The sequence below is a fragment of the Pangasianodon hypophthalmus genome, chromosome 3, assembly GCF_027358585.1.
Source record: "Pangasianodon hypophthalmus isolate fPanHyp1 chromosome 3, fPanHyp1.pri, whole genome shotgun sequence".
NCBI lineage: Eukaryota > Metazoa > Chordata > Actinopteri > Siluriformes > Pangasiidae > Pangasianodon > Pangasianodon hypophthalmus.
The window spans coordinates 9,064,101-9,089,770 of record NC_069712.1 but is presented as its reverse complement, the minus strand read 5'-3'; the positions used below and the strand labels follow the sequence as shown (position 1 = coordinate 9,089,770).

At 38.6% G+C, this 25,670-nt stretch overlaps 1 protein-coding gene across 2 annotated transcripts in view; it reads left to right on the top strand.

Annotated features, from left to right (window-relative positions):
- The first annotated feature begins 4,572 nt into the window (after positions 1-4,572).
- zdhhc5a (zinc finger DHHC-type palmitoyltransferase 5a) overlaps positions 4,573-25,670 on the top strand; it is a 29,135-nt gene continuing 8,037 nt past the window's right edge. Inside the window, exons 1-9 of one of the 2 annotated variants that reach the window (XR_003403913.3) lie at positions 4,573-4,967; positions 17,320-19,138; positions 21,035-21,156; positions 22,507-22,664; positions 22,934-23,106; positions 23,300-23,402; positions 23,751-23,842; positions 24,757-24,883; positions 25,259-25,367. Coding sequence is in view for 1 of the 2 variants with exons in the window: in XM_026934919.3 (XP_026790720.3) it covers positions 18,984-19,138; positions 21,035-21,156; positions 22,507-22,664; positions 22,934-23,106; positions 23,300-23,402; positions 23,751-23,842; positions 24,757-24,883; positions 25,259-25,367 (1,039 nt within the window). In the remaining variant the exon portion in view is untranslated. The remainder of the gene's footprint in view (positions 4,968-17,319; positions 19,139-21,034; positions 21,157-22,506; positions 22,665-22,933; positions 23,107-23,299; positions 23,403-23,750; positions 23,843-24,756; positions 24,884-25,258; positions 25,368-25,670) is intronic. The other variant, XM_026934919.3, reaches the window with a different exon arrangement.

Below are 25,670 nucleotides of genomic sequence, written 5' to 3'. Positions count from 1 at the left end.
CACTTCACAGCTTCAGGGTCTTTGGTTTGATCCTGAGCTCAGGTCACAGTCTGTTTCTGTGCATGTTCTCATGTTTGCATAGGTTTCCTCCAGGTTTTCCAGTTTCCTCCCACCTTCCCAAAAATAGCAGTAGGTGGACTGGCTGAGATAAATTGCCTCTATGTGTGAACATGTGTGTGCATGGTGCCCTGTGATGGGCTGGTGTCCCATCCAGGGTGTATTCAATACATATTTGCCTCACACCCAGTGCTCCTGTAATAGGCTCCAAATCCACCACAGCCCTGACCAGGATTAAGTGATTACTGAAAGTGAGTGAGTAAGCGAGTTAGTAATATCTCCTTTCATTTTCATTTGATGAACAGCTTGCTAATGACAGTGGTTAAATTTACATAAGGAAATATCAAAAAAGGTCCAAATTATTTTGACCAGAGCAAGCAAGTACTAGTCTCGGTTGCTCAGTTGTATATTGTCTCAATTGTAAGTCACTCTGGATAAAACCATCAACCACAGATAGATAGATAGATAGATAGATAGATAGATAGATAGATAGAAACTTTATTGATCCCAAAGGAAATTGCAGCAATGGTCCAGATCCATATAGTACTTAAAAAAATCATGATGGTGCTGTTGGTAGCATTGCCATCTTACAGCTCCAGGTTTGTGGATACTGGAGGGTATACTGGATACTGTCTGTGTGGAAATTTACATGTTCTTCCTGTGTCCATCTGAGTTTCCTCCGGGTTCTCTTGTTTTCTCCCACTGTCCAACAACATGCAGTTAAGTGGGTTGGCTACACTACACTGCCCTGTGTGTGTGTGTGTGTGTGTGTGTGTGTGTGTGTATGTATGTGTGCCTTTCACCCAGTGTTCAGGATCCATAGCAACTCTGACCAGGATAAATTGGTTACTGAAGATGATATTTTATAATATCATTATATTCTTAACTATATTCATGCATTCCAGTTGAAATTAAAATTAAACATCTACTGTATGAGCTTAAATAATATCAAAACCATAGACAAAAACAATTGTTTGCTATCAGAATGGTCAACATCACAGAGCCGCATTGGATTCAGAGAAAATAAAGAGACAGTATGATAATTTGTGGCAAAAGTTCAAGGCCACAAAGCTGCCACAGATTAAACACTGATTCAGACACACCCTTTAAAGCTGCCTGGTGTGTCGTCAGACTTTCTTGTGTTTGCCACCAAACCTTGTAATATCCAACATCATAATAAATAACTACATGAGTAATTCATGAAGCAAATAAGCAAATATACAAACTAAAAAAATAAAGAATTGACACCACTCATACCACTCATTGACACTCAGTCAGTAGCTCAGTGTTGATGCCAGTATTAAACACAGAGACTTAAACCTCTGAAGCACAAAGCAGGCCTCATCTAGGTGAATGAAGAACTCTAGAATAAAACTTTAGTGCAAAAACTTTAGTGGCTAGCCAAAACACTATGCTCGATAAAAATAACAGTCACAAAAACATCAATAGTACAGACACTCCCATCTAACCCAAGGTAAGATTACAGGGAAGGCTTACAAAGAAAATACAATGACCACCTATCAGTGGCTACAGCTGTGGACAGGCCGGGCCGAGATCCTGTACATTTGCTCCAGATTAAAGGCCTGGCTTTGCAAACTAAATAAAACTGAAGCAGATGAGGGAGAATGTGATAGCATTGTGCACAGAGCAATAGGCTTAGCTCTACAGCTCTTAGCTCTTGCCAAATGTGCATTTTCTGTGGAGTTTGGCATACTAAGTTGATTTTTACAGAAATGATAAATAAATACAAAACTAATTAATAAATACAAATACATTGTACACTCAATTCATCATCAGGTCATGTTCATGGAACCCAACTGAGATGATGTGCTTTGGGACATGGTGTATTAGCATGGTAGAAGTAACCATTATAAGATAGGTAAATTGTGACCATAAAGGGGTGCATGTGGTCAGTAACAATACTCAGATAGATTGTAGCATTTAAAGAATGCCTGATTGGTATTAAGGAGCCCAACTTGCCAAGAAAACAGTCCCCACATCGTTACACCACCACTACCATCACTGAAGGCAAGTTGGGTCCATGGATTCATGATATTGATGCCAAAATCTGACATGTAAATACATCTGTATGTAGCAGCAGAGACTAAGATTCATCAGACTAGGCAATGTTTTCCAATCTTTAGCTGTTCAGTTTTGGTGAACCTATGCCCACTGTAGGCCCAGATTCCCTTCCTGGCAGACAGGAGTGAAACCCAATATGGTCTTCAGCTGGTGTAGCCCATTTCCTCAAGACTTTGACATGCTATGCATTCGGAGATGCTTTTCTGCTCACCATGGTTGCAAAGAGTGGTTATTTGAGTTACTGTCGTCTTCCTGTCAGCTTAAACCAGCTCTGACCTTTCTCATCAACAAAGAGTTTCTGCCAGCAGAACTGCCGCTCACTGGATGTTTTTTGTTTTGTTTTGTTTTCTGTACCATTCTCTGTAAACTCTATTGAATGTCGTGCATGAAACTCCCAGGAGATCAGCAATTTCTGAAATTCTCAAACTAGCCTAACTGACACCAACAACCAGGTCATGGTCAAGGTCACTGAGATCATATTTGTGTGATTTTGATGTTTGTTATAAACATTAACTGAAGCTCTTGCCCTGTATCTGCATGATGTATTACGCATTATGCTGCTGCCACATGATTGGCTGTTTGGATGATTGCATGAATGAGCAGGTGTACAGGTTTTGCTAATAAAATGGCCAGTGGGTGTCTTTTGTTGTTTTGTGTTTGTGTGTTGGGTATCTGACATATGATTGCTTTTAATTTGTCCAGACATCTGTCTGTCATCCTGCTCGTGTTATTTATGTGTTTCTCGTCTCAGCCCAATATTATTTGGTGTTAGCAGTGTTATTTGGTCCAGGAGGTGGTGTGACAGATGTTGGTCAGCTTTGTAGGGATATTAGACTGGGTATGTGGGTGTGGGTGGGCTTATCTGTAGGCCTACAAGCCCTGCTGTCTCTCTAATCCTTGCTTTAAGCATGTTCACACACTCACACGCACACAAAGACAGAGAGAGAGAGAGAGAGAGAGAGAGAGAGAGTGCAATGAGTGCAAAACAGTGCAGTGAACATAAACACCCATGACACAGTCTGTCAGTTTCATACCAACTTATGGTATATGTAGATGTGTGTGTGTCTGTATAATACATATATATATATATATATATATGTGTGTGTGTGTGTGTGTGTGTGTGTGGGTGTGTGTATTTTTATACACTTTTAATTACTTAACTCTGATCTATAGAATGTCTGAAAATGTTTACTACATAATGTGCTATTTTCTGAATATTGCCATTAATTCATTTCAATTCAATTTTATTTGTGTAGCATTTTTAACAGTGGCCATTGTCACAAAGCAGCTTTACAGAAATATATAAATTCAGGATATAAATTTTAGGAATTGTGGGAAATGAGGTGCTGTTTTGAACATAACATAACAAATAATAGGATTCCTATTCACAGTATGCTTGTACATCCTTTCAACACCTGTACAACATCCTTTCTATACCTGTACACTGTAAGGATTTATAATCTCACTTTTGATGGGTTCCTTTATGAACTGCTTAAATCTTGTGTCTTCTCCTTGTCACTGTCTCCTCGCCTCTGGCTTGGTCATTAGCTATCTAAATCTACATCCAGATTTTGTAAAACTGTTTTGTGATAATGACTACTGTTAAAAGTGCTATGCATATCAAAAGGAATTCAACTGAAAATAATGTACCCTAGACTCAGGGTTTTCAACTCCAGTTCTGGGGGTTTACGGTCCTGCAGAATTTCAAATGTTCCCTACTCCAAACAAACCTGACCCAGTTCATAAGCTTAATATCAAGCCACCACAAAAATGAATCATGTGTGTGTGTGTGTGTGTGTGTGTGTGTGTGTGTGTGTGTGTGTGTGTGGAGTAGGGCAGGACTGAACAGAGGACCACACAGTTTCCAAATTAGCTTACAGTGGCACATGGGCTCTGTTTCTATGAATCCATTGGGCTTAATGTTCTATGCACAGGCTAAAAAAGTGGATCTGAAAGTGTGGTCCAGGGGCCCCCAGGGGTCCATGAAGCATATTTTGTTACAGTGGTAGAGATAACAACAAAACTTTTATATTTATTATTGAATTCTTATAGTTATTGGCCTGTTTGACTGGTCACTTGAATTGAACAGGTTTAATCCAAACCTCAGTATTAACAATGTCAATTTAGGCCTAATGTGTGGAAAGTTCAATAATAAAAGCTCCAGAACTCCAAAAATAGACAGAATGTTACAGTACATATTGAAACAATGGGCCTAATATTGAAATAGTTGGACTATGTTCGTAAAATAACTGTGCTGTGGTGTTTAATGGAATTTCTTTTACACTTAACGAGGTACCTGGCTGCAAAAAGTTTCAGAAGCCCTGGGCTACAGACGTTCTGAGTTCACAACCTCATTGAATATTCATATTACTGCTTTCTGATTGGTCGGTAAAATCGATCGTCACATTCCTGACCAATCGGCTTTCTGAGGGTGGAGCTAATCACTCGTGGAAACTAAAAGCTGCAGTGAACGGAAAATGTTATATTGGCTTAGAAGAGAAAGTGTAGCTTAGCTGTATGCTAACTGCAGCTTTACAGGCTTTACAGGAGGACGCGCTGCATAATGTAGCCGTCTGAAAGAAGACACTATTGATATCGAAATTTCTTTGAGAAAACTGTAAGCAAAGAAGTGGATAGTACCATCCTTACTCGGTCAGCTGAAGAGTTAGCTTACCTAGCTAGCAGGCTAGCGGGACAGCCATTGAGAGACCCACCACCCAGAGAATCCGATTAAAGTCATTATATCTGATCGGATAGATTGGATATCCAGAGTCATAAACGAGTATAAATCAGCCAGCAGCGTTTGAAGGGTGTGTGCCAACTGACAGGTAAGATATTTGTGTGCTTATGGTGTTTCAAACTGTATGAAAATGGACGAATGGCTAGCTATGCTAATGTTTGACAACTAAACTAGCGTCTCCGGGTTTTTACAGTAAAAGTAAATAAAAGCCCAGTGTCTGTGATGTGACCGAGTCTAATGTGGCAGCAAGAATACTGCACTTCTGCTCGTCAGATTGTTAAACGTGTGTTTATAAAACGAACAATGACTACTTTTGAAACTTAAAACCTAAAGCATGCAGGTTATACAGTAACCGGAATATAAACACAATCCCGCATTTACATTTGCTAGTTAAATTATATTGTTCAGCTTCTGTTTTAATGCATTTATTACGGATAGAGAAAGTTAGCAGGCTCTATTCCGTTAGCGAGTGAGCTCCCTCTCTAGCTGTCGCTATCCTGCTAACTGCTTGTGGTGTGTAGCTTAATTCTTCTCCACCTCTCTGCAGAATTAGCAACGCTATTAACTCGTTTATCGCAAATTATATTTACTGTAAATGTGGTTTATTATTGTAGTAATGCTAACTGGTGTTTTGAGTTAAATAAAATAGTGGTTAACTGTCCAGGCTAAGCGGTTTTTGGCTCGCTAGCTGCACCGGCCTGTGAATCCCAAACGCGCCCGATTAACGCCCCTTACTTAAACATTACATATAATTTGCTTTTATTTATTTATTTATTTTATTACATTGTTTCATTACGACATTGTGGTTTTCTTTGATAATGTTGACAATGTTGTGTCTGGTTGGGGAACAGGTTTTATTTGCGGTCAGGGTAATCATCTCCACCCAGATGGGCCCCGGTTTCCTCACCGGTGTTTGGCTGAGCGTGTGTCCGCCCTGCGCGCTCTCTAACGCGGCGTGGCTCAGCTCGTGCATCCGCTTCGCTCCGGGGCCCTGCTGCGGCGAAACACACCCAAAACACACACACACTCATACACTCACATACACACTCACACACACTCACTCACTCACGCTCAAGGCTATTTTCATTTCCCAGACCAGATAATATAAACTTAGCAGACGTTGTCTACTTTATTTATGTATAAGATTCATCATAAATCGCGTACATTTCGAGTTAGAAATACTGCACGCGCCTAGAAATAGGGTTGTCACGATATTATCATTTTGACTCCGATGCCAAGCATAGTATCGCAATTCCCGATACCGAAATGATAACAAAACAATCATTATCATCTGACCTTCTTCACACCTTAGTGAAAACAAATTATACCACTTTATATTTCTTTATATTAGATTTATATTTTTGTACTTATTGCCTGTTCCTTGGTGCATAACCTCACATACTGTGTGCTAATGCATATAACTCCTCATCTTTTATGTTTAATATATACAAATGCCCATGAAAACAATTTCCGTCAAACAATTTTTCCTTAAATCCCATCCATTCATCATAATTTTCAGTTATTTTGAAAAACTTTTTTTTTTTTTTTTTTTAACACGAGTTTCTGTATGTATCAATAATGTGCTCATTTAACAGTAAGCTACATAAAAAATCAAGCATTTTGCTAAATAGAGTGTTTGCATTACAAGAGATTTGAATTCATTTTGTTTGTGTGGCTCTACCTATCCAAGTGAAATCAGCAGGCAATTTAATAGGGATGGGCATTATCTGATTACGATGTGAATGTTAGCACTGCTGCCCACACACTCATGAACGATGACATGCATACCACAAAACATTAAGCCTTTATTTCCTATGTGCTTGATGGTATAAAGTACACTGACTCAAATTTGACCGCATTTGTCGTTTACATTTCAAAACTAAACCACAGTATGAGGCGTTGTAAGAAGCATGTCAGTTTGTACACAAATGGCAGATGCATCATGTGTTTCACAGCACTGAATCATTTACATATTTACTGTGATGCTGAGTGTAAACTACTGCACAGCGACGTCTTAGCAGTGAGGCAGAGACTCCGTGATATGTTGTCGATGTTGGTCTTATGCCTTTTTTCTTGTCCTGAGATGTGCTTGAGCTTTTAAACTTGCAGCTAATCCACAGTCTTGATGATGCAGCGTGGCAGCCATGTGGAAAGCAAGTCTGGTGATTACTGTTAAGTAATTCTCTGGAACTCTTATTATTATTTGAATGTCAAGACTCTCGAGTATCGTCAAATACTACAGTTTAACTTGTCTATAGGCGCAATACTACATCAGCATGGTGTTAGCGTATTTAAATGAAGGGTTGAGATGAGTAAATAAATTAAGTGGTCAACTGGCAAATAATAGTGTGTGTTAACAAAGTGTTACGTTTTTGATGCTTCATTCAGCACTACTGTTCATACGTGTTAAAAATAGTTTCAATAAGCAGATCCGAATGGACACTGAAAGGCATCTGTTTGATTCAGAAGGTGGATTGAAACTAATCAGCTGCTGGATCCAGTGCCGAGTTTGATGTTGCAACGACATTTCCTCTTTTTCTTTGGCAACGTTTACTTGACGGTACCAGGCTTTAGGATGCGTGTATGTAATCATTAAATCATCACTAAATAATGTGCTTGTAGTCGTCAGATCCATCAGTTAGAGATCATGTTTTAATGTTAATCTGGGCTGGGTTTTTCTTGCAAAAGACATTTAATCTTAACCAGGCCCACCTGTATAAATATACTATGAATAAAATTGTTTTACCAACCGAAAAGGCTGACGTCATGACAATATGTCACGTAAGTATAAACTGTGATCAGTGTAGCTATCTGTCTTTTTTTTGCATATTTCGTATGCAACTCTGTAAGCAGTACTGGGAGCAATGAAGGAACAAATCAGTCATTTGTTATTTATTAGCTTCCATTTGCACATGCTGGGTTTTGTTCCATGCTCTTAACTCTTAAGGGTTTCCTTTCTGGAGTACGTACAATGTTTATGCAGTGTCTTTATAGGCTTTTTAGGTACTCGCTTAGGTACTTGGAGTAAAAACATTACTTAATGTGTTTAAGTGTGTAGGTCGAAAAGTTAACTGAGATCTGATGCTTCCTGTATGAGCTACATATGAGAAAACCCATCGTCTCTGATGCCTAGTGTGTGATGTAGTGGGATGGAGAGAAGCAGAAGCACAGATGAAGGACTCGACAATACAGCAGAAATTATTATATTACAACACAAAGCATCTTCATGATGTATGTACGTATGACACTGTAGAATTTTGCTGAACAAGTGAGTATAAGTTCTGAGATTGTTGTTGAATGTTAAATTTAATGTAAATTTGAAGTAATGATGAAACAATAGGTAATGTCCCATGTCAATGACCAATCGCTTACCTTTTATGATTATATTGTCGTATTGTCCAGGCCAAGTATGAACTTTAACACAGATGAACAGAGTTACTGAGAGACAGCAAATCATTCAGTCTTTTGAAAGTTGTTTTAACAAGAGACGACAAACCAAATTCTTTTGTTATTATTAACTAGTAATATCTCGCTATTTTTTGTGCGTGATGATCCTAAATACATATTGAAGTAATTTTTTTTAGGTCTAATATATTTAAAAATTTGTATTAACTTATAGAATATACAACTGGCTACATATTTGGTGGAATCCTTTGGACTTTAAGGTTTTTGGTCATTTGTTCAGGTACAACTATACCCTGAAATCATAATTGCTGAAAGATTTCAAGTCGCAGGATTAATGCATCTTGAACTGTCATTTGTTTTGGTTCACACTTAAGAAAACATTACCGGGAACGTTGCAGACAACACGTTCCGATGCAGATCAACTTTTCCGGCATGTAAACTCTGACCCAAGTTCACACACAACACTGTCCTGGCAAATTGCTGGAATATTTTACATGGAAAAAACCACAGGTGTGAAAGAGCTCAAAAATGTTTTCCACCGTAGGGCTAAAAGGTTATGTCTGCCGCATCGCAAAGTTCCATGAGTGTTACACTCAAGTTACACTTGCTTTTTCCATGTAGGGTCCTCAGTCAAGTCTAGAAACTATAGTATCGACATGAAGTGACCCACGGGTCAGCGATGGCGTGTCACATTTGTAATAAATGCACAGTTAAAATATATGCCAAAAAGGTTGTCTGGTACATCTGTAAAAACATTGTATTGATTCAAGAAATCTTAACCTGGGCTTGAGAATAACATTTCAAGTTGCTTTCCAAGGCACTTACTAAAACCTGATACTGATATATTTTTACACAGAAGCAAAAACTTTATGAAGTTGCTGTGATATGTTACACAACTTATCACTGATCTGATCATCCTTAATCATTTACATCAGTTCTATAGAAACGCATACACAATTAGGATTTTCTCTTACTTTCAGTAAGCTTATATAGTTAATACCAGTTCACTAACATATGCACAAATATAGTTCACTTTCACCATGCGTGCATGTGCATACATTGTTCGCATACTTGCTTGTGTATCGTATGTAGATCTGGAGTTTTCAATGCGGTGTCCTCTAGATTGCACGTCAGAGCCAAAACATCTCTGTCCGTCTGGTTTCCAGTGTTTAGCCATGTCATGCATAGTAACGTTAAACAGACTGACACGCTCCATTCCTCTTTAAAACTTACTGCTGTCGGCGTGATTGTTGTCATGATCTGTCTCACAAATCAAAAACCCTCACTGTACATTGAGAAATATTTACTAATCTAGAAAATCCTGAACGCTTGTACTCAAAATAGACCTTTTGGTCGGTATAAGAAGTTTTTAAAATTCAAATACTAAATGTAATAGGAAATAAGTGTGTTTTTACACACATTTAATAAGTACATAATGTGTTTTGAGACACACTGTTAGTTTGTTTAATCCGTTGTGGACACTGTGTCACATGCTGCTATACTGCCGCCACTCTTTATGTTGGTATTTGCACCACACGGACACGTTAAGCTAATTTCTGAGGACGCGCCCAAGCGACATGCCAAAAAAGATCTCAGAATACAAACGGAAGCCATCTTGCATATGCATAGTTAACAGCCTTAGCAGCGCTGAACCTGATTAATATTCGTTATGGAAGCCATTTTTACTGTTATGATATGATGAATCATTGCTAGCCTACTCGAGTCATATATGGTAGAAGAGCAGCAGTCGCAGAGTCACTCAGCACATACTGATCAGATTAACCACTGTAGGTAACTTTAAAATCTACATGCCTCAATGTTAATACTGTATTTTAGTTCACATTTTTACCTCTTCATTTTTCTGTGCGACTGTTGGCACATTAAAGTCGACTTCGAGTCTTTTAAAAATCCCACAGTATGCGGTTTCCTGCCCGATAGCGAAACTGGATACTGGATCGGTGCCATCCCTAATATATTTAGACCAGTTTGGAAGAGGACTTTGTAGTTATAGGCTGGACAAAATCAAATATACTGTGTGCAGTTTAATAAAAGGAGCCGCAGCAGTAATTTGATAGGTTCATACAAAAAGGATGAAATAGAAAACACAGTTTTTAATATTTTAAAAATGCTAAAGCTCTTTGCAGTATTAACGTTAGAGCAGACTATAAGCTGAGTTTACTGCTCTGTGAACACGTTCATTGCAGAGCGTTTTAAGTGACTGAGTTTTGTTAGCGTACTCATGCTAATCGCAATGTGATTGTGACTTAATTTATGTTCATGTCCATGTACACAGTTATAGGAGGGATTTATTTACAATAATATCCCCAGATGAGGATGGGTTCCCTTTTGAGTCTGGTTCCTCTCAAGGTTTCTTCCTCATATCGTCTCAGGGAGTTTTTCCTTGCCACCATCACCTCTGGCTTACTCATTAGGGCTAAATTCATGTATTTACAGTTTATATCCTGATTGTGTTTATTTCTGTAAGGCTGCTTTGTGACAATGTCGATCAGTGAAAACGCTATACAAATAAAATTGAATTGAATGTTCACATTGCACGTTTTTCTTCAGTTTTTACTGAAGTTGTTTGTTTCATTATTTTGTAGTTCTAAACAGATGGACAGATTCGTTAGGTCCTCATGCTGAACTGAATTGTCGTGCTGTATTCTGGTGACTATATACATACAATAAATTGCCATCCAGTCTGTGAGCCTGAGGGTTTAATAACATTTCACTAGGCAGTGCTGTCCGCTGGCCAGTTTTACTCTTCAACCTGGATACAGAACAAAAAACATTTACTTAGATATCACTATTCATCTGATTGCTATTAAGTCGATTGTTGTTTACATTATTATTCATCTTATTTGAGTCCTGTCATAAAATGATCAGGTTATTTCACCTTAAATGACTGACAGTAAAAAAGCATCCCTTTGAGGTAGTGTTTATCTGAATGGCTGATTGACTGGACTTTAAAGATCATCACTAGCTCTACTCAGATTGGATTAGTTTATCAGGGGGACGTCTGTCATAAATTTTTTTTATACTTCTTCTTGGTGATAAAACTCTCAGATCCAGACAGCAATAAAATTGCCAAAGGAGGAGTGAGTTTCTAGCGAGTTGTATTTTCTGCAAACCCGGGTGTTTGCGTCACACGGGCGTATGATCACGCTCAATTCACAACGTGGCGTCTGGGCGGTTGAAGAGGAGAGAAGAGATGCTGACTCGTATTTGAGTTTGAACTGAACCCAGGTTCCAGCGATATACAAAAATACATAATCAAATGTAAATAGCAGCAGTCAGACTTCTTGTTTTCCCGCAGTGTGAGGTGACACCTGCATAGAAAATCATTAAAAACAAATTTAATTTAAAATTTGAATGTAATCCCATCCAGATAGGGCTATTCACAATAAAGCCAAAGTGTTTACTTAAGAGTGCTGTGTCTGGCCTAGCAAACTGCTTTTTTTTTTTTTTTTTTTAAATTTAAAAAACATCTCTTTCCTTCTTTTAATTGCTTTTGAATTTGCTGCAAAATACATTTTAATTGTTAATTATTCATATTAATTAATCAACATATAATTGATTAATTGGCTTAAATGTGGCTTCTAAAAGCTGTAACAAATCTTTAGTCATTTTTTTTTTTTTTTTTTCCAAATAATATAAAACAAAACTGTGAGGAACAACACATTTAACGTATTGTTACTCTGTTGACTTTCTCCTCTAGGGCTAATCTCTAAAGAAATTACAAATAGGTAATTTGATGAGGAATTTATTTTATTTGTTTTACAGCAAAAGATATGAAATTTGTGGATTTAAATTTAGATCTTTCTCTCTACCTCTTTATCCACACTGTACTAAATCACATTGGCATTCATCATCATTAATTTGGACAAGCCAAAATTAAACTGTTCTGGCCTCATTAAACTATGAAATTGCTGCACTACATTAAAAAAAAATAAATTATCAAGCCAGTATAAATTAAGAAGCTATAACAGCCGCTTAGTACGTTTCACTCACCAAGCAGGAGTTTTTGGGTGCTTTCGTTTTTAAGGCTCATGCTTTCATACATACGTTATGAAAGGTATCTCTGCTTTGCATGTGTTGCATTGTATCATGGGTTTGCGTTTTTGCGACAGAGCGAGCTCACATTTGTGTTTTCTGTCACTCATTTTCACATGTTCAAATATAAAAATCACTGTCACAGTTTACACGTAGATAAAAATCACATCGTTTTTCTGTGATATTAATTATTCGGTCTAATCTTTACAGTCCTAATCAGATGCTCTGTAGCTTAGGCAGGACATCTGAGACTGAGACTACAGAGCAACATGTCCTCAGTAAATAAGTAATACTAACTGGCCATACTTTAGTCTATCTAGCTAACATGAACATCCAGTTAATACTGTGATCCTTTACAGACAATTCAGTTGTAAGAGCTGAGGTGACTGTGTTTCTTTGGGCCTGAGAGTGTGTTTTCACTTTATCTGTTGTTGTAATAGTGGCACACTGGTACAGCAGGTAGCATTGCAGCCTCATAGCTCCAGGGTCTCCGGATCGCTCCTAGGCTTGGGTTACTATCAGTGTGGAGTTCCTCTGGGTTCTCTCATTTCATGCCACCTCACAAAAACATTCCAGTAGTTGGATTGGTTACACTAAATAGTCCCTAGAGATGAATGTGTGTATCCCACCCAGGGTGTATTCCCGCCTCATACGTAGTATTCCAAGGATAGGTTCCGCATCTGCTTTGACACTGACTGGGATAAAACTGTTACAGAACCTGAATGTGTCATTGAAATAATGTTTATGAAAAGATTGACTCATGGATGGTGTTTTTAATCAGGGCTTGAATTAAATCCTTGAATTTAAATCCCCCCCATGTGACCCATGTAAGGGGGGAATTCCCCCCAGTTTAAAAAACGAAACTCAGGCCCTGTTAATCTATCTATAATTCTGCTCTCACCTGCAAGTAAAGGCTCGTTTTATACTTAGATACTCTGCTCGTCAAGCAACCTGCCTATTCTGAGATGTGTCCCTAGTAGTCCCTTCTCTAGTTGTCCCTGCCCCTCTGTCCATTTTACTTGATCATTTTGCTCTTTTACAGAATAATTAAAGATGATTGTGTAAATGTCAGAGGCTAGGCTATTGGTAATGGCGTATTAATAAATGCGACAACTGCATTCCAGTATATCTGTGTGGCCCAACCCAATTCAACCCTGGACACACCTCTTCCACTCTCTGAGGCAACAACCTGGTTTAACAGTGAATGAATGAATAAAACAGAACATACAATGGATACTACGTTGATCTTACAGTACGTCTTTTTATGACACAGAGTTGTCTAGGAGTCTGAAAATGTCTCAGACTTTCAGTAAGGAGGGTGTGTCCTATGGAGCTTACATGACTCATAGGTTCATCATTGTTGAAACGTGCATGAGAGACACAAAAGACTTTACAGAGCACACAGTGGACTCATATTTCAGCCCTGAATGCAGCAGAAGCTAACGGGCCTCTAGTACCCAATTAATATAAAATATTTTGATACTGATTTTATTGCCGCAACAATTCTGACAACTGATATAGGTCATTATAATTTATAATTATATGCCAGACACCAATAGTTGTACCCTTTTTTTTTTTTTTTTTTTTTTTTTTTTTTTTGGGCCACACATCCGAGCGGTCCACCCATCGGTGCTTGATCAGTGTATAAACACACATTCAGGTTTAATTTGCATGAAATGCAAACTTAATAAAAATAATAATAAAAAAAAAAACTTGCAGTGTGGCATGTCCTCATGCTCTTATTAAACTAAATTGAGATTTGCATGTCATGTCTTATTTAGGTTTGGTGTCTTCTACTAAGTAAGTCTAGAGATTGTGGACAATAGCTACGTTTACATGGACACTAATAATCCGATCGTAATTGGACTAGAAGCACAATCAGATCTAAAAAGTCACATATAAACACTTCATCGGGTTGAAAATGAAACCAGATAGTTCTGCGCATGTGCAGTGACGTACAAGTCACGTAATGATGTATGACGCACGGCTGTCAGCGGTATTGGGGCTCTGACCGTAGCCTCACCAGGTGCCATGTTCCCCTCCACCATTGAGCAGAGTGTCATAAATGACTGTCGTGTCATCCTAAAATTCTCCTTCCACTCCTCGTCTGTGAAGTGGTACAAGACGACGTTGTCCCACCAGTCCTTGCTTCGGACCCTCATCCACAGACGCCTTGTTCTGGGCTCGGGAAGGGGCATTTTAATTGCTTGATAAATACACGCAGCACCACACAAAACATCACGCGCTCGTCGTCTTCTAATTAGCAGCTGAAATAGGCAAATGTTAAGTCTGCTTTTTAAAACGAAAAAAAGAAGCAATGGCAAGAGAGTGGCTGCTAGTATCTGCATGTTGGAACGGCGAGAAATGTGTATTCGTGCACTGTGCGCATTTCAGAAGATCAAATCCGATTCTGTCATGTAAACGCGCATATCAACCCGATTACTTTATTCAGCGTTCTTGTAAACACTGCGATCGGATTAATCAATCTGATTGATTTCATTCCGATTGAAACAAAAAGTGTCCATGTAAACGTGACTACTGATGAATATTCCTCCTGCATTTCTGATTGCAGCTTTGAAATTGGTTTGTGGTGAAGCTTTCTGTTTATGTGCAATAGCATGTTCATTCATATCAGCGTCATGCCATCCTTAGTTTCCACCCATGGAGATCACTTATCAGTCAGCCATAACGGCAGTTACTGGGCCGTTAGTAGATACTGAAGGTTTTTTCAGGACGAAGATAGAATGGACAACCCAGTTCTTCTTTGCTGTTGATATCTGCATGATAAATGCTGGAGACTCTGTTGGGGTCCAATGATACCAAGCTTGTCCGGTCTTGTTTATAAAGGCTTCTCCTTTTGTAAAACCATAGTGCCCAACCTAAAAACACAACAGGCAGCAGGTTCGTAATGATGCCATGAGAACAAGATTTCTCATATTATTCATGAAGTTTTGAGTTATGTCATGAAGTAAATGAGGCTAGGCACAGGCATGAACAGTCAGGGAACACATTCTCTCTGATACACTTTTTTTGGCACTGGAGACATTGGCCTCGAGCCTGGAAGTGCTACTGAGAGCCACCTTGAAAATAAACTCTGAAAGCCTGTAAAGAGGTTGGGATTCTACAGGTTCTAACATCAAGACCTAATGAAGTGTGTGAATGAATGACATGCGAACAGGCAAAAACACTACCATCACCAGACTGAAAATGATGGGTGCTGTTGGGCCGAGTATCAGAGAAACAATGAGATATAAACATGTAAATGGAGAAATTGGTAGTGAAAAGTAGAGGCACATCTCTATCGGTACTTTGGTTTAAAAAAGAGATCCATCTCAGTCCCAAGTTTCATGTAAAACCTGTCGAGCGGCAGTGTCTTTATAAATACACTCTGGCTTACTAGTAGTTTTAAAGGAGATTTCCTTGAGTAAATATGTAAAGACACTTTACAAAAAAAAAAACAAAAAAAAACTGTTACATTCATATACAAACAATACCCTTATTTTTTTATTCATTTTTTTTAAATGCAACATTTCAGTCAGTGTGGTGGAGCTCAGTGATGGTTAACTGAGTTACTGGCGGTTAAAACTCATATACTGCTGCTTGGGGGGGAGTTTATTGATATTTCTTTTTTTTAAAATGCATTTGACTTGATTTTTATTTACTGATTTATTTTATACATATCATAGCAAGACACTAGTATTTCCACACATGAACGTAATTAAGCTTTTAAACACGTTGGTTGATGTGATATCCTATATTAATGTCACACAGGGGTGTAATGACACACTATAAATATTATACTGCATTCGTATTACCTCGGAATCGGGAAGTCGAAACGCAGGATTAGGATTTTTTTTGCTGACCTACAAAGTGTGGGGTGGGTGAACATGTACGCCTTCATGTTCGTCTTCTGTTAGCAACAAGCTAGCCACCTAACTATGATGAGTGATGTATATTTACCTCAAAACAGTATAGTCAGTGTTATAGATTTCGCACGCTATAATATATATCTGTATGTTGATTGATCATGTTGATTTGTCGTCACTGGCTGAACTTGAGGTTGAGCAGACACTCCCGAGTTTCCTAGTCAGAGGTCAGAAATTACGACGAATTTAGACGAATACTTTTAATGTTCTACTGCACAGACAGATAGAATATTAGCATTAGTCTTATACATGCATTCATAGTGTGTAAACTACAGAACGTAAACATTTTAATCTTGTTTTCACAGGAAAATTTTTTTATTTACGTCCACTAAACTCCCAGTAATGTGCAGCACATCAGCCCAAATTCCAAATGGCTTTATAATCACTAGATAAGCTCACCACAGCAGAATAATTGCATTGTTGATCCTTCCCAATGCACTGTGCAGTTTGCACAGTAAAACGAGACTAAGACTCCGCTACAGGAAAAAGTGAATCATAAACGTCCGATTATGGATTTTTGCCTTTGAATGCTATTGTAGTTTACACAACATTTAGTAGTCTAACAGTAAGATTCGATCAGACCGCTCTAGTGTGTCCGGGTGGTTTGATTTCTGCGTGATTGTGGTAGCTCTTGATTTTACCTAAATAGACTGATTTTAACAGAAAGCATTAATTAAAAAATACATTGGCTTACAGCAGAATGTCAATTTTCAGATAGTAACACTATGGCCACTTTTGTCTTATAACAGCATGCAATTTGACTACAGTTAAGTGATTTCTGCTTGCTATGACTGTCGTTTTACTTATGATAATTATCGAAGCATTTAATTTCATTTAATGTTGTCAGTTTTATAGCTTAACACTTCTTCTAATGCAAAAATGGTCTTGCTGCTTGGATGTATAAGTCACAGCACCTGCTGTGGCTTGGGAAACGTGGCAGTCTTTTGTCATCTGCAGTCCTCCGTCACTGTAAATAATTACTTTGTAATCACTCATACTCAAATATCGCTTGAATGATTTATCATTCTGTTGTCCTGTTATTCTTTTTTTTTTCAGATATCACCATTTACGGCCTGTTTGCTTCACGGCGGCATTCTGAAAGGAGCATCGCTGAAACAAGAGCAATGACGTGTTAACCTGTTGGACCTATTTCCTCTTTCACTGGATTACTCATACTCTCTGGAGCGCACACACGTAACTGTAAGCATGGCTCAGGTTGCACTCTTGAAACTGCAACCTTCACAGGCTCTTATGTAATAAACGCCAGCATCAGCCTTGGAACAAACGGCACACAAGGAAATCCCAAAAGTCTCCCAGCGGAAAGCTGGGCTTTGTTTGTACTTTATACTTTGTCTCTCGTTCTCATCTCAGCATTTTGGGGTTGTCTGCAGCTTTGTAGTTTTCATTTTACAGTCACTCCACTGATCTGAATGAGCACTCTGTTTTAGCATTTCATGTGACCTTTTGAGTTCTGAGGCAACACTGTGCCTCAAAGAATCTTTGTACTTTATTTGTTATTGTAGATGCGTATGTTATTGTCAGTAGATTTAGGCAGAAGCCTGGCTTGCTTTTTTGCCTACATCCTGCAGATTGGTTGTGAGGACTACAGCTAGACTGGTCCATCACTGCCTTTGGCCTTTTGGCCTACAAGCAGAATGCTTCGACTTGGTACAGAGAGACTTAAGCATAGCGAAGTGCAATATCCCACATGTTGAACAAAATCAAAAGAGACATTTCTGTGTTTCCTGAGCTGGCAGAAAGAGCAACAGCTGGAAGCAATTTCTGTGCCATCCTCACAACACTATCTCCATCTCTGTAAAAAGCAAAACGGGAGACACTAAATCTGTCACTGCCCTTCTGTTTTGCTTTCTTATCTAATTTTACCTCTTTCTTCAGAGATTTTGAAAGCTTTTAACAATACTCAGAGCCCAAACTACCTTATTTCAGTGCAAAACTTGCATTAACTACAAAATCCATGTCATAAACATTTTATCCTCTACCTCTTTTAAGTTGTAAAACCAAAAGTTTTCAATACCACCACTCATTTATGGTTAATAAAGTTCAGCCACAGGGAACACTAATTCAGCATTAAGTGCTTTTGCCCATCGCTTTTATGTTGCTTTTACCAAAAACTTTAGCCATATACTTTTGTTATTGGATTGTTTTTTTTCGTATTCGTAGCTCATAGCTGTTTTAAGTTGGAAGTGATTTTAAAAATGACCTAATTGGCTTTTAGATATTGAAACAAAAATAATTTACAAAGAAGCCAAGAAATTTGTTGAACTTGTGTCAGATAAGCCATTCATAAAAGCTTTTTTTTTTTTTTTTTTTTTTTTTTCTCTTCTCTTTTCTCCTCCCCTTTCTCTTTATGCTGGCCTAAAAGGGTCAGGAAACAATTGATGGCTTTGTCTCTGTTCAAGCCTGAGTGCTGTGTGGAGTGCTTTAGTAGAGTGCAGAAAGCCTGATTTATGCACTTTTTATTTTTATTTTTTTTAATTCATTGCACGTATTATTTGACTCTTTCAGCTATAACTATGCAGACAATCTGTCATTTCTTTATCTTGAGTCGAGGGGGAGAAGAACTGCTACTCCTCCCATAGTCTATCCTGTTTCCTAAACACACACACACACACACACACACACACACACACACACACACACACACACTCCTTCAAAAGGGTGGTTTCTCGGTGACGGCTCCTCCTGGTGCGCCCTGGGTAATGCCGAGTAGCAGTAAGAGTGGGGGTTTGTCTGACCCCGCCTCCCCTCCCCACCCTACCGTTCCTTCCCGCCCCCTTCGGCCCAGCCGCTACGTTCCAGTATCTGCAGCAACAGCCTTCCTGGTGGGAGCGACTACGCTCTTCTTCTGCTTCACGTGAGCATGAGCACATACACACACAATTCTCACTTTCATACTTAATTTAATTTCATGAGTGCATCCAAGTTGTAGATTTTGGAAAAATATATAAATGGCTATAAAGAGGCCTACGATCAGAGACACAAATTGTAATACCCATAATTACCCATAACATTGCCCATAATTACCCATAACATTACCCATAATGCAAACTCACTTGGCATCAGCATTTCAGCTTCCTTCTATAGCTAGTACTTTTGTCACTGGTGGTGAGTGTTGTGTGGGTAAATTGAGTTGACGTTAATGTAGTATACAATATGAGTGGGTGATATGACAAAAATTTCTTAAAGACTTGAAGGCATTTCAAGGATACACAATATCCATCACAATATATAGGTTTTACATAGTGCTGGGTGATTTTCACGATTAATTTGGTTAATTTGATTTAATGTTATAACACGATTTTCAAAATTTTCTAACTGAGATTGTGCATGTTTATTTCTATGCATATTTACAGTTTTTAATTAAAACATCCATAAATGCTATTTATAAGTTTAAAGCAATACAAAGGAAAAACACACCCTTCTTAACTTGATAAACACCTCCTACAGCCTGCGCTACTCCCAAACGCAGTACGCTCAGATATATAAAAAAACAAGATAAACAGGCAGCACTTCGCTTAGGACTGAGCTCATCGCAGAGAAAGGTTCAAATATCACTTCTGAGATATGGGATTGGTACAGGTTTGAAAAGTCAGATGAACAAGTTTATGTAAGATAATGCTGCATTACATCTAAGCAGTAATTCACGGGTCGGAATTATGTCATTTTCGATCTCAGCACGTTCGACAGGTGATGTGGGGAAAATTGACGCCCCATGTTTGGATTTTGTTAGCAACAAGCTAGGTAGCTAACTCGGATGAGTGATGTATATTTTCTTTCTTAAACAGTGAACTATATAGTCAGTGTTTTAGATTTAACAAACAAATATGTCTGTATGTTGATTAATCTAAAGCTAATATTTGTGTATATTACAGTATAACTAATTTAAAGATAAGAAGTTTTGTTTATTTCTGATGCTGTTCGTAACCATGCTGATTTGACGTCACTCCGTAAATGGGGAAGGAACTCGGACTTGAGAAGAATACCCCAAGTCGAGTTGTCAGCTGCGGTGGCATTTCATGTCACAAAAGACATGGTCCCCATTTACTCTGTTGAGAAAGAAGGGTTCACTAAGTTGTGCAAAAATAGTAACAGCACCATCTATCGCAAATAGTGCAATTTTTTTTTTTTTTTTTTTTTTTTTTTTTTTTTTAATATCTTTTATTTAAAAGAACCATTGTTTGCACTATTTGCTATAGATGGTGCTGTTGCTATTTTTCCAAAGTCCATTCTAATAAATAAAAAACTTTATAAATAAATTGCATAATTTTTCAGTTGCATTCATTTTGTAAGAACAAAAAAAAAAAGTCACAATCGTAGTTGAGAATCCTTCATAAAGTTGAATTTTTCAGGTAACAGCACACGGTATTAAGAATTGAGCATATGTAAACTTTTGAACTTTTTTATTTGTGTAAATTCGGTTATTATTGTGTCTTGTGGACTTATAACCTCAACTTGCTCATTGATCTTTCAAACTTGTGTCTTTTTTGTTCTTTCTTCTGCTACATGATGACTGCTTTGATCCATCTTTTGTGTGTGTGAGTTCATGTGTATGATGGAATAGCCAGCATATAACACTAAACATGGGCTAAACCTTAACGAACTCTCATAACTTACATCTGAATTCATCACCGTACTGGCAAATACTCAGACTGTCAGTCCATGCACATGAGATGTGGTGACATGTGAATGTCTGACTTGATATTTTAAACTGCTTTTCTTTATCCCATTTCTTTTTCCCTTTATGTCTCAGGTGCCCGTGGCTTTCAGAGAATTTTTCAGTCGCCATACCAATATACAATGGCATCATCTTCCTTTTTGTGTTGGCCAACTTCTGTATGGCCACCTTCATGGACCCAGGCATCTTCCCAAGAGGTAGCCAACAATCTCACTATAAAATATGATATGTATGTGCTTTTTGTACAAAAGAGGGCACTTCAGAGGGCACTAAGTCATCATGTATCTGTTGCAGTCTGTTTTTTTTGTAGTTTTTGAGGTTCTGATAAATGATGGTACCCAAAATATGCAGGCTTCTATAGAATTTATGTATATCACTCTTTGAGATGCGTGTGCAGCCTGGTTACAAAAAGACCTCAGTAGCCACAACTTGGTTATAATCTGACTGAAGAATCTATCAACAATTTTATTTAGTAGTATGACAGTAGCTAAAATGTTATGTACTTATTATTATGGATTACCGCTAACAGACAGGGAGTGCTATTCAGCTAAACTAACATTTTCAAATGGTGTAACTCCTTATGGCTTGGCGTCCTGTAAGTGGCTAAATGATACTAAGTGGTGGTTTAGCTTGCAGTGGCTGGACATTTATACATAGAAACTCTGATCGTTTATACTGCAGAAAAACTGAAGGCACACAAATCTCTTGATGCTTATAATTTTGTTGTTTGTGGGCACCTTCAAGACTTAATGTTTTATGATGACAGTATCGAGGACATCTGGCACTGAAAGCCGAGGTGCTGCCCAAACAGATGCAATAAAACTGATGCATTTGTAAGCTGAACAAAGTTAGCTGGCTAAACCTGCCAATTATAGGCAACTCCTCAGTAAGAACATGACCTGGTTATCTAGCATTCGCTCGCTAGTTGATGTAGATTTTAGGCGTGCTATATAGGTTTGTTATTAGCCTGTTTCATTCTTAGCAAACTAACTTTACTGATATGATAGCTAGCTATTTAGCTGAGATGAATTGGGCCCTGCAAAGACAGCACTCCTTAGACCAGTTATCCATCCAACTGCCTGTAAACACAACTGTATTCTGTTGGCTAGGAAGGGTGTCTGACTTGATAGTATTTGGTAAAATCTAATGTATTTATGAACACTTTTCTGATTCTGACGCCCAACAGCACAATGTGGCATTTTAGGAAACAAATTCTGGCTTGCTCTTAAAAATCACTATGGTCTCCCGTAATGTTTCTGCAAACAGGAGGCCCTGCTGACTTCAGAGTGACGTGTCGCTCTCAGCGGTCTATAGTTCCAGCTGCAAGGTGTATATTAATGCTCTAGTTATAATATGTTATTGTTTCTGCAACAACAGCTTACACAGGCACTCGTAAGGCAGACACTCCAAAAAATTGTGTGTAATCATTGATAAGTTTTTTGAGGAGACATTTATTTTGTATTTTTAGAAGTTAACTATAACATGGGAATTCTCAAATTTAGATTTTCTAAATTTGAATGAATATAGTCTATAACACTGTGTTGCAGCTGAGGAAGATGAGGATAAGGAGGATGATTTCCGAGCGCCGCTCTATAAGACAGTGGAGATTCGGGGCATACAGGTGCGCATGAAGTGGTGTTCAACCTGCCGGTTCTACAGGCCACCTCGCTGCTCACATTGCTCAGTGTGTGACAACTGTGTGGAGGTATGAATATACCCAAGTACACATACAAATACAAAGTAGTAGCTAAATTAAGTCACACCCCTGTCATCTAACCATTTTGCGTAAATCGGATTGGGCAAAAGCATTCTGCTGCCGAACTGTTCAGGTGGAAATGTCGTTGGAGCTCTGTGTAGAGACCGTTGTCATTTCGGGACTCTCTCCATATCTGTAAGCTCCAATGCTATGCTCTGCAAGTAAATGACACAGAAAATGCAAGCTCCTTTTCTCCAATGCTCCATCTCATCCTGTAGGATTTTGATCACCACTGTCCGTGGGTGAACAACTGTATAGGCAGGAGGAACTACCGCTACTTCTTCCTGTTCCTGCTCTCCCTGACAGCTCACATCATGGGCGTCTTCGGCTTTGGGCTGCTCTTCATCCTGTACCACACACAGCAGCTAGACCAAGTACACTCAGCTGTCACGTATCCTTTTAGGTGTGATTGGTGGGGGTGTGTGTGGGAGAATGTCTGTGATGAAGGATGGATCCATGCAGTACTTCACAGTGTATATGTTTAAATGTTTGTTCTTGTATTCAGACACTAAGGAATAAATATAGAACCTGGCATAGTATATGTGTTTCTGTGCAGTTGTGTCCCTTGACTCTCTTTCTCTCAGTATGGGTGTTATGTGTGTAGCAGGACTTTTCTTCATCCCAGTAGCAGGCCTTACTGGTTTCCACATTGTACTGGTAGCAAGAGGCAGAACCACTAATGAGCAGGTGTGTGTGACAGTACTGATGCTGATCCTAATCTTTGTTTTATAGAGCAGTTGTATAGCTCTTGGGTATATGACTTCCACTGAACCATCCTTCTTCAGATTATAAATTTTGTCCATTAGTGCAGTCTGTTGCTCCCTGCTTCTGTTTAATTCTAGCTCTATTTTTATCTTTCTTTGTTTCTTTGCTTCTAATTTTGAAAAAAAAAAAAAACAAAAAAACAAACAAAACAAAAACAGGCTTTATCTTGGCAGTGTTTAAAGAACATAAATTCCTTGTGCATATTAAAGTGTGTGGATGTTTGTAAATGAAATTTGAGCTGGCAACTGGAATCTGCTTCTTTCTCTTTAGGTAACAGGAAAGTTCAGAGGAGGCGTGAACCCCTTCACTAATGGCTGTTGGAGAAATGTGACGCGTGTTCTCTGCAGCTCCCAGGCACCCAGGTATGGACTAAGTTTTCCCTTTTAAGCTGCATGTGTTCTTGACAAATATTATGATTTGCATTGTGATGTATAGGCTTTTCAGTGAAGATGTTCTAAAGTTTGTTTCCTGTCTGGGCAATAGAGTCATATTACATACACATTGGTTATCGGCAAGAAATGCACTATATGGCCAAAGGTTTCTGGACACCAGACCATCACACACTTATGTGGTTTTCTTTTTCTTTTTTTCTTTGAACATCCCATTCCAGATTTATTCCCCCTTTGCTGTTATAACCTCCACTCTTCTGGAAAGGCTTTCCACTAGATTTTGGAGTGTGGATTTGGGGATTTGTGCTCAATCAGCCATAAGAGCATTAGTGTTTGTCCCAAAGTTGATCTTTGCAGGCCACGAGTCCACGAGTTCTTCCACACCAGCCTTGGCAAACCATGTCTTCATGGGGCTTGCTTTGTGCCCAGGGGAACTGTTATGCTGAAACGGGTTTGGGCCTCTTAGTTCCAGTGAAGGGAAATTGTCATTCTACAGCATTCAAAGACATTCTGTAAGATTGCATGCTTCCAACTTTGTGGCAACAGTTTGGGGAGGAACCACATATGGGTGTAATGGTCAGGTGTCCACATTGTTGGCCATGTAGTGTATCACGCTGCTCTTTTTATCACAAAATTCAAAAAATTCTAATTTTTTTTTTTTTTTTTTTTTTCTTTTCATACAGACAATCTGCTTTTGTTTTTGACAACATCTTCTTGCAGAGTGCTTTTTGGGTTGTTATAGCTCTGTGATTTTCTGATCATGCAGATTTCATTATTTGTATTCAGATAAACAACATTGGGGAAATACTGTGATTTGCATTTTTATTCCCTAACAGCCAACCGACTTTCTGTTCATGCTGCAAATACTTTCCCTTTCTCTTCCTCAGGTATGTGGGCAGGAAGAGGAAGGCACAAACGGTGTCGGTTCAGCCCCCATTCTTGAGGCCGCAACTCTCCGAGGCACAGCTGGCAGCCAAGGTGCTTGACAACGGTATCCATGGAGATCTACACCGGGTAGGCCATCTATACACACACACACACACACACACACACACACACACACACACACACATGCGCACATACACACATTGCTATTTCTGTTTGCGTTCGTCTTCCTATATGTGCGTGTCCACTTCAGGGCCGGTTAATTAGCTGATTAGTCAGGTCAGGTGCATTAGAGGAGGAAAAGTGAGCAGGGCGTAACACGGTAGTGCTAAAATTCTTCTATTTTTAATCATAATTATAGGTAATCAAGTTTCTTGGTGTTCTGACACCCTCCTATCACTGTTTTCCTCTGTGCCTCTTTGGCTCAGATGTAATTCATCTGTCATTGTTTCTTTCCCCTTCGCGTGTGCTTGCACTCTCTCTCTCTCTCTCTCTCTCTCTCAGTCTAAGAGTAGTTTAGAGGTGATGGAGAGTCAGTCTGCTGATGCTGAGCCGCCTCCTCCTCCTAAACCAGAGCTTAGATACCCTGGCCTGTCGAGAGGACCTGCTGAAGGTACACACCCACACCCAGTGACTTGTTTGATTTCATTTTTTTTATTATTATTTTATTCATTTAATTATTTTTAAATTTAGTCATTGCTTTCCTCTGTTGGCTTAATAATTAAAAAAAAAAATCTAAACTCTCAGACTGCTGACAATTATTATTATTATTATTATTATTATTATTATTATTATTGTTCACTCTCATATAATTCTTATGTTCCAGCTAATCTTCTCAAATGATGACACTGAAATGAAACAGCTGATCACATGAAACTATGAAAACTGACCTTGTAATCTGCCTGTATTTCTTTGA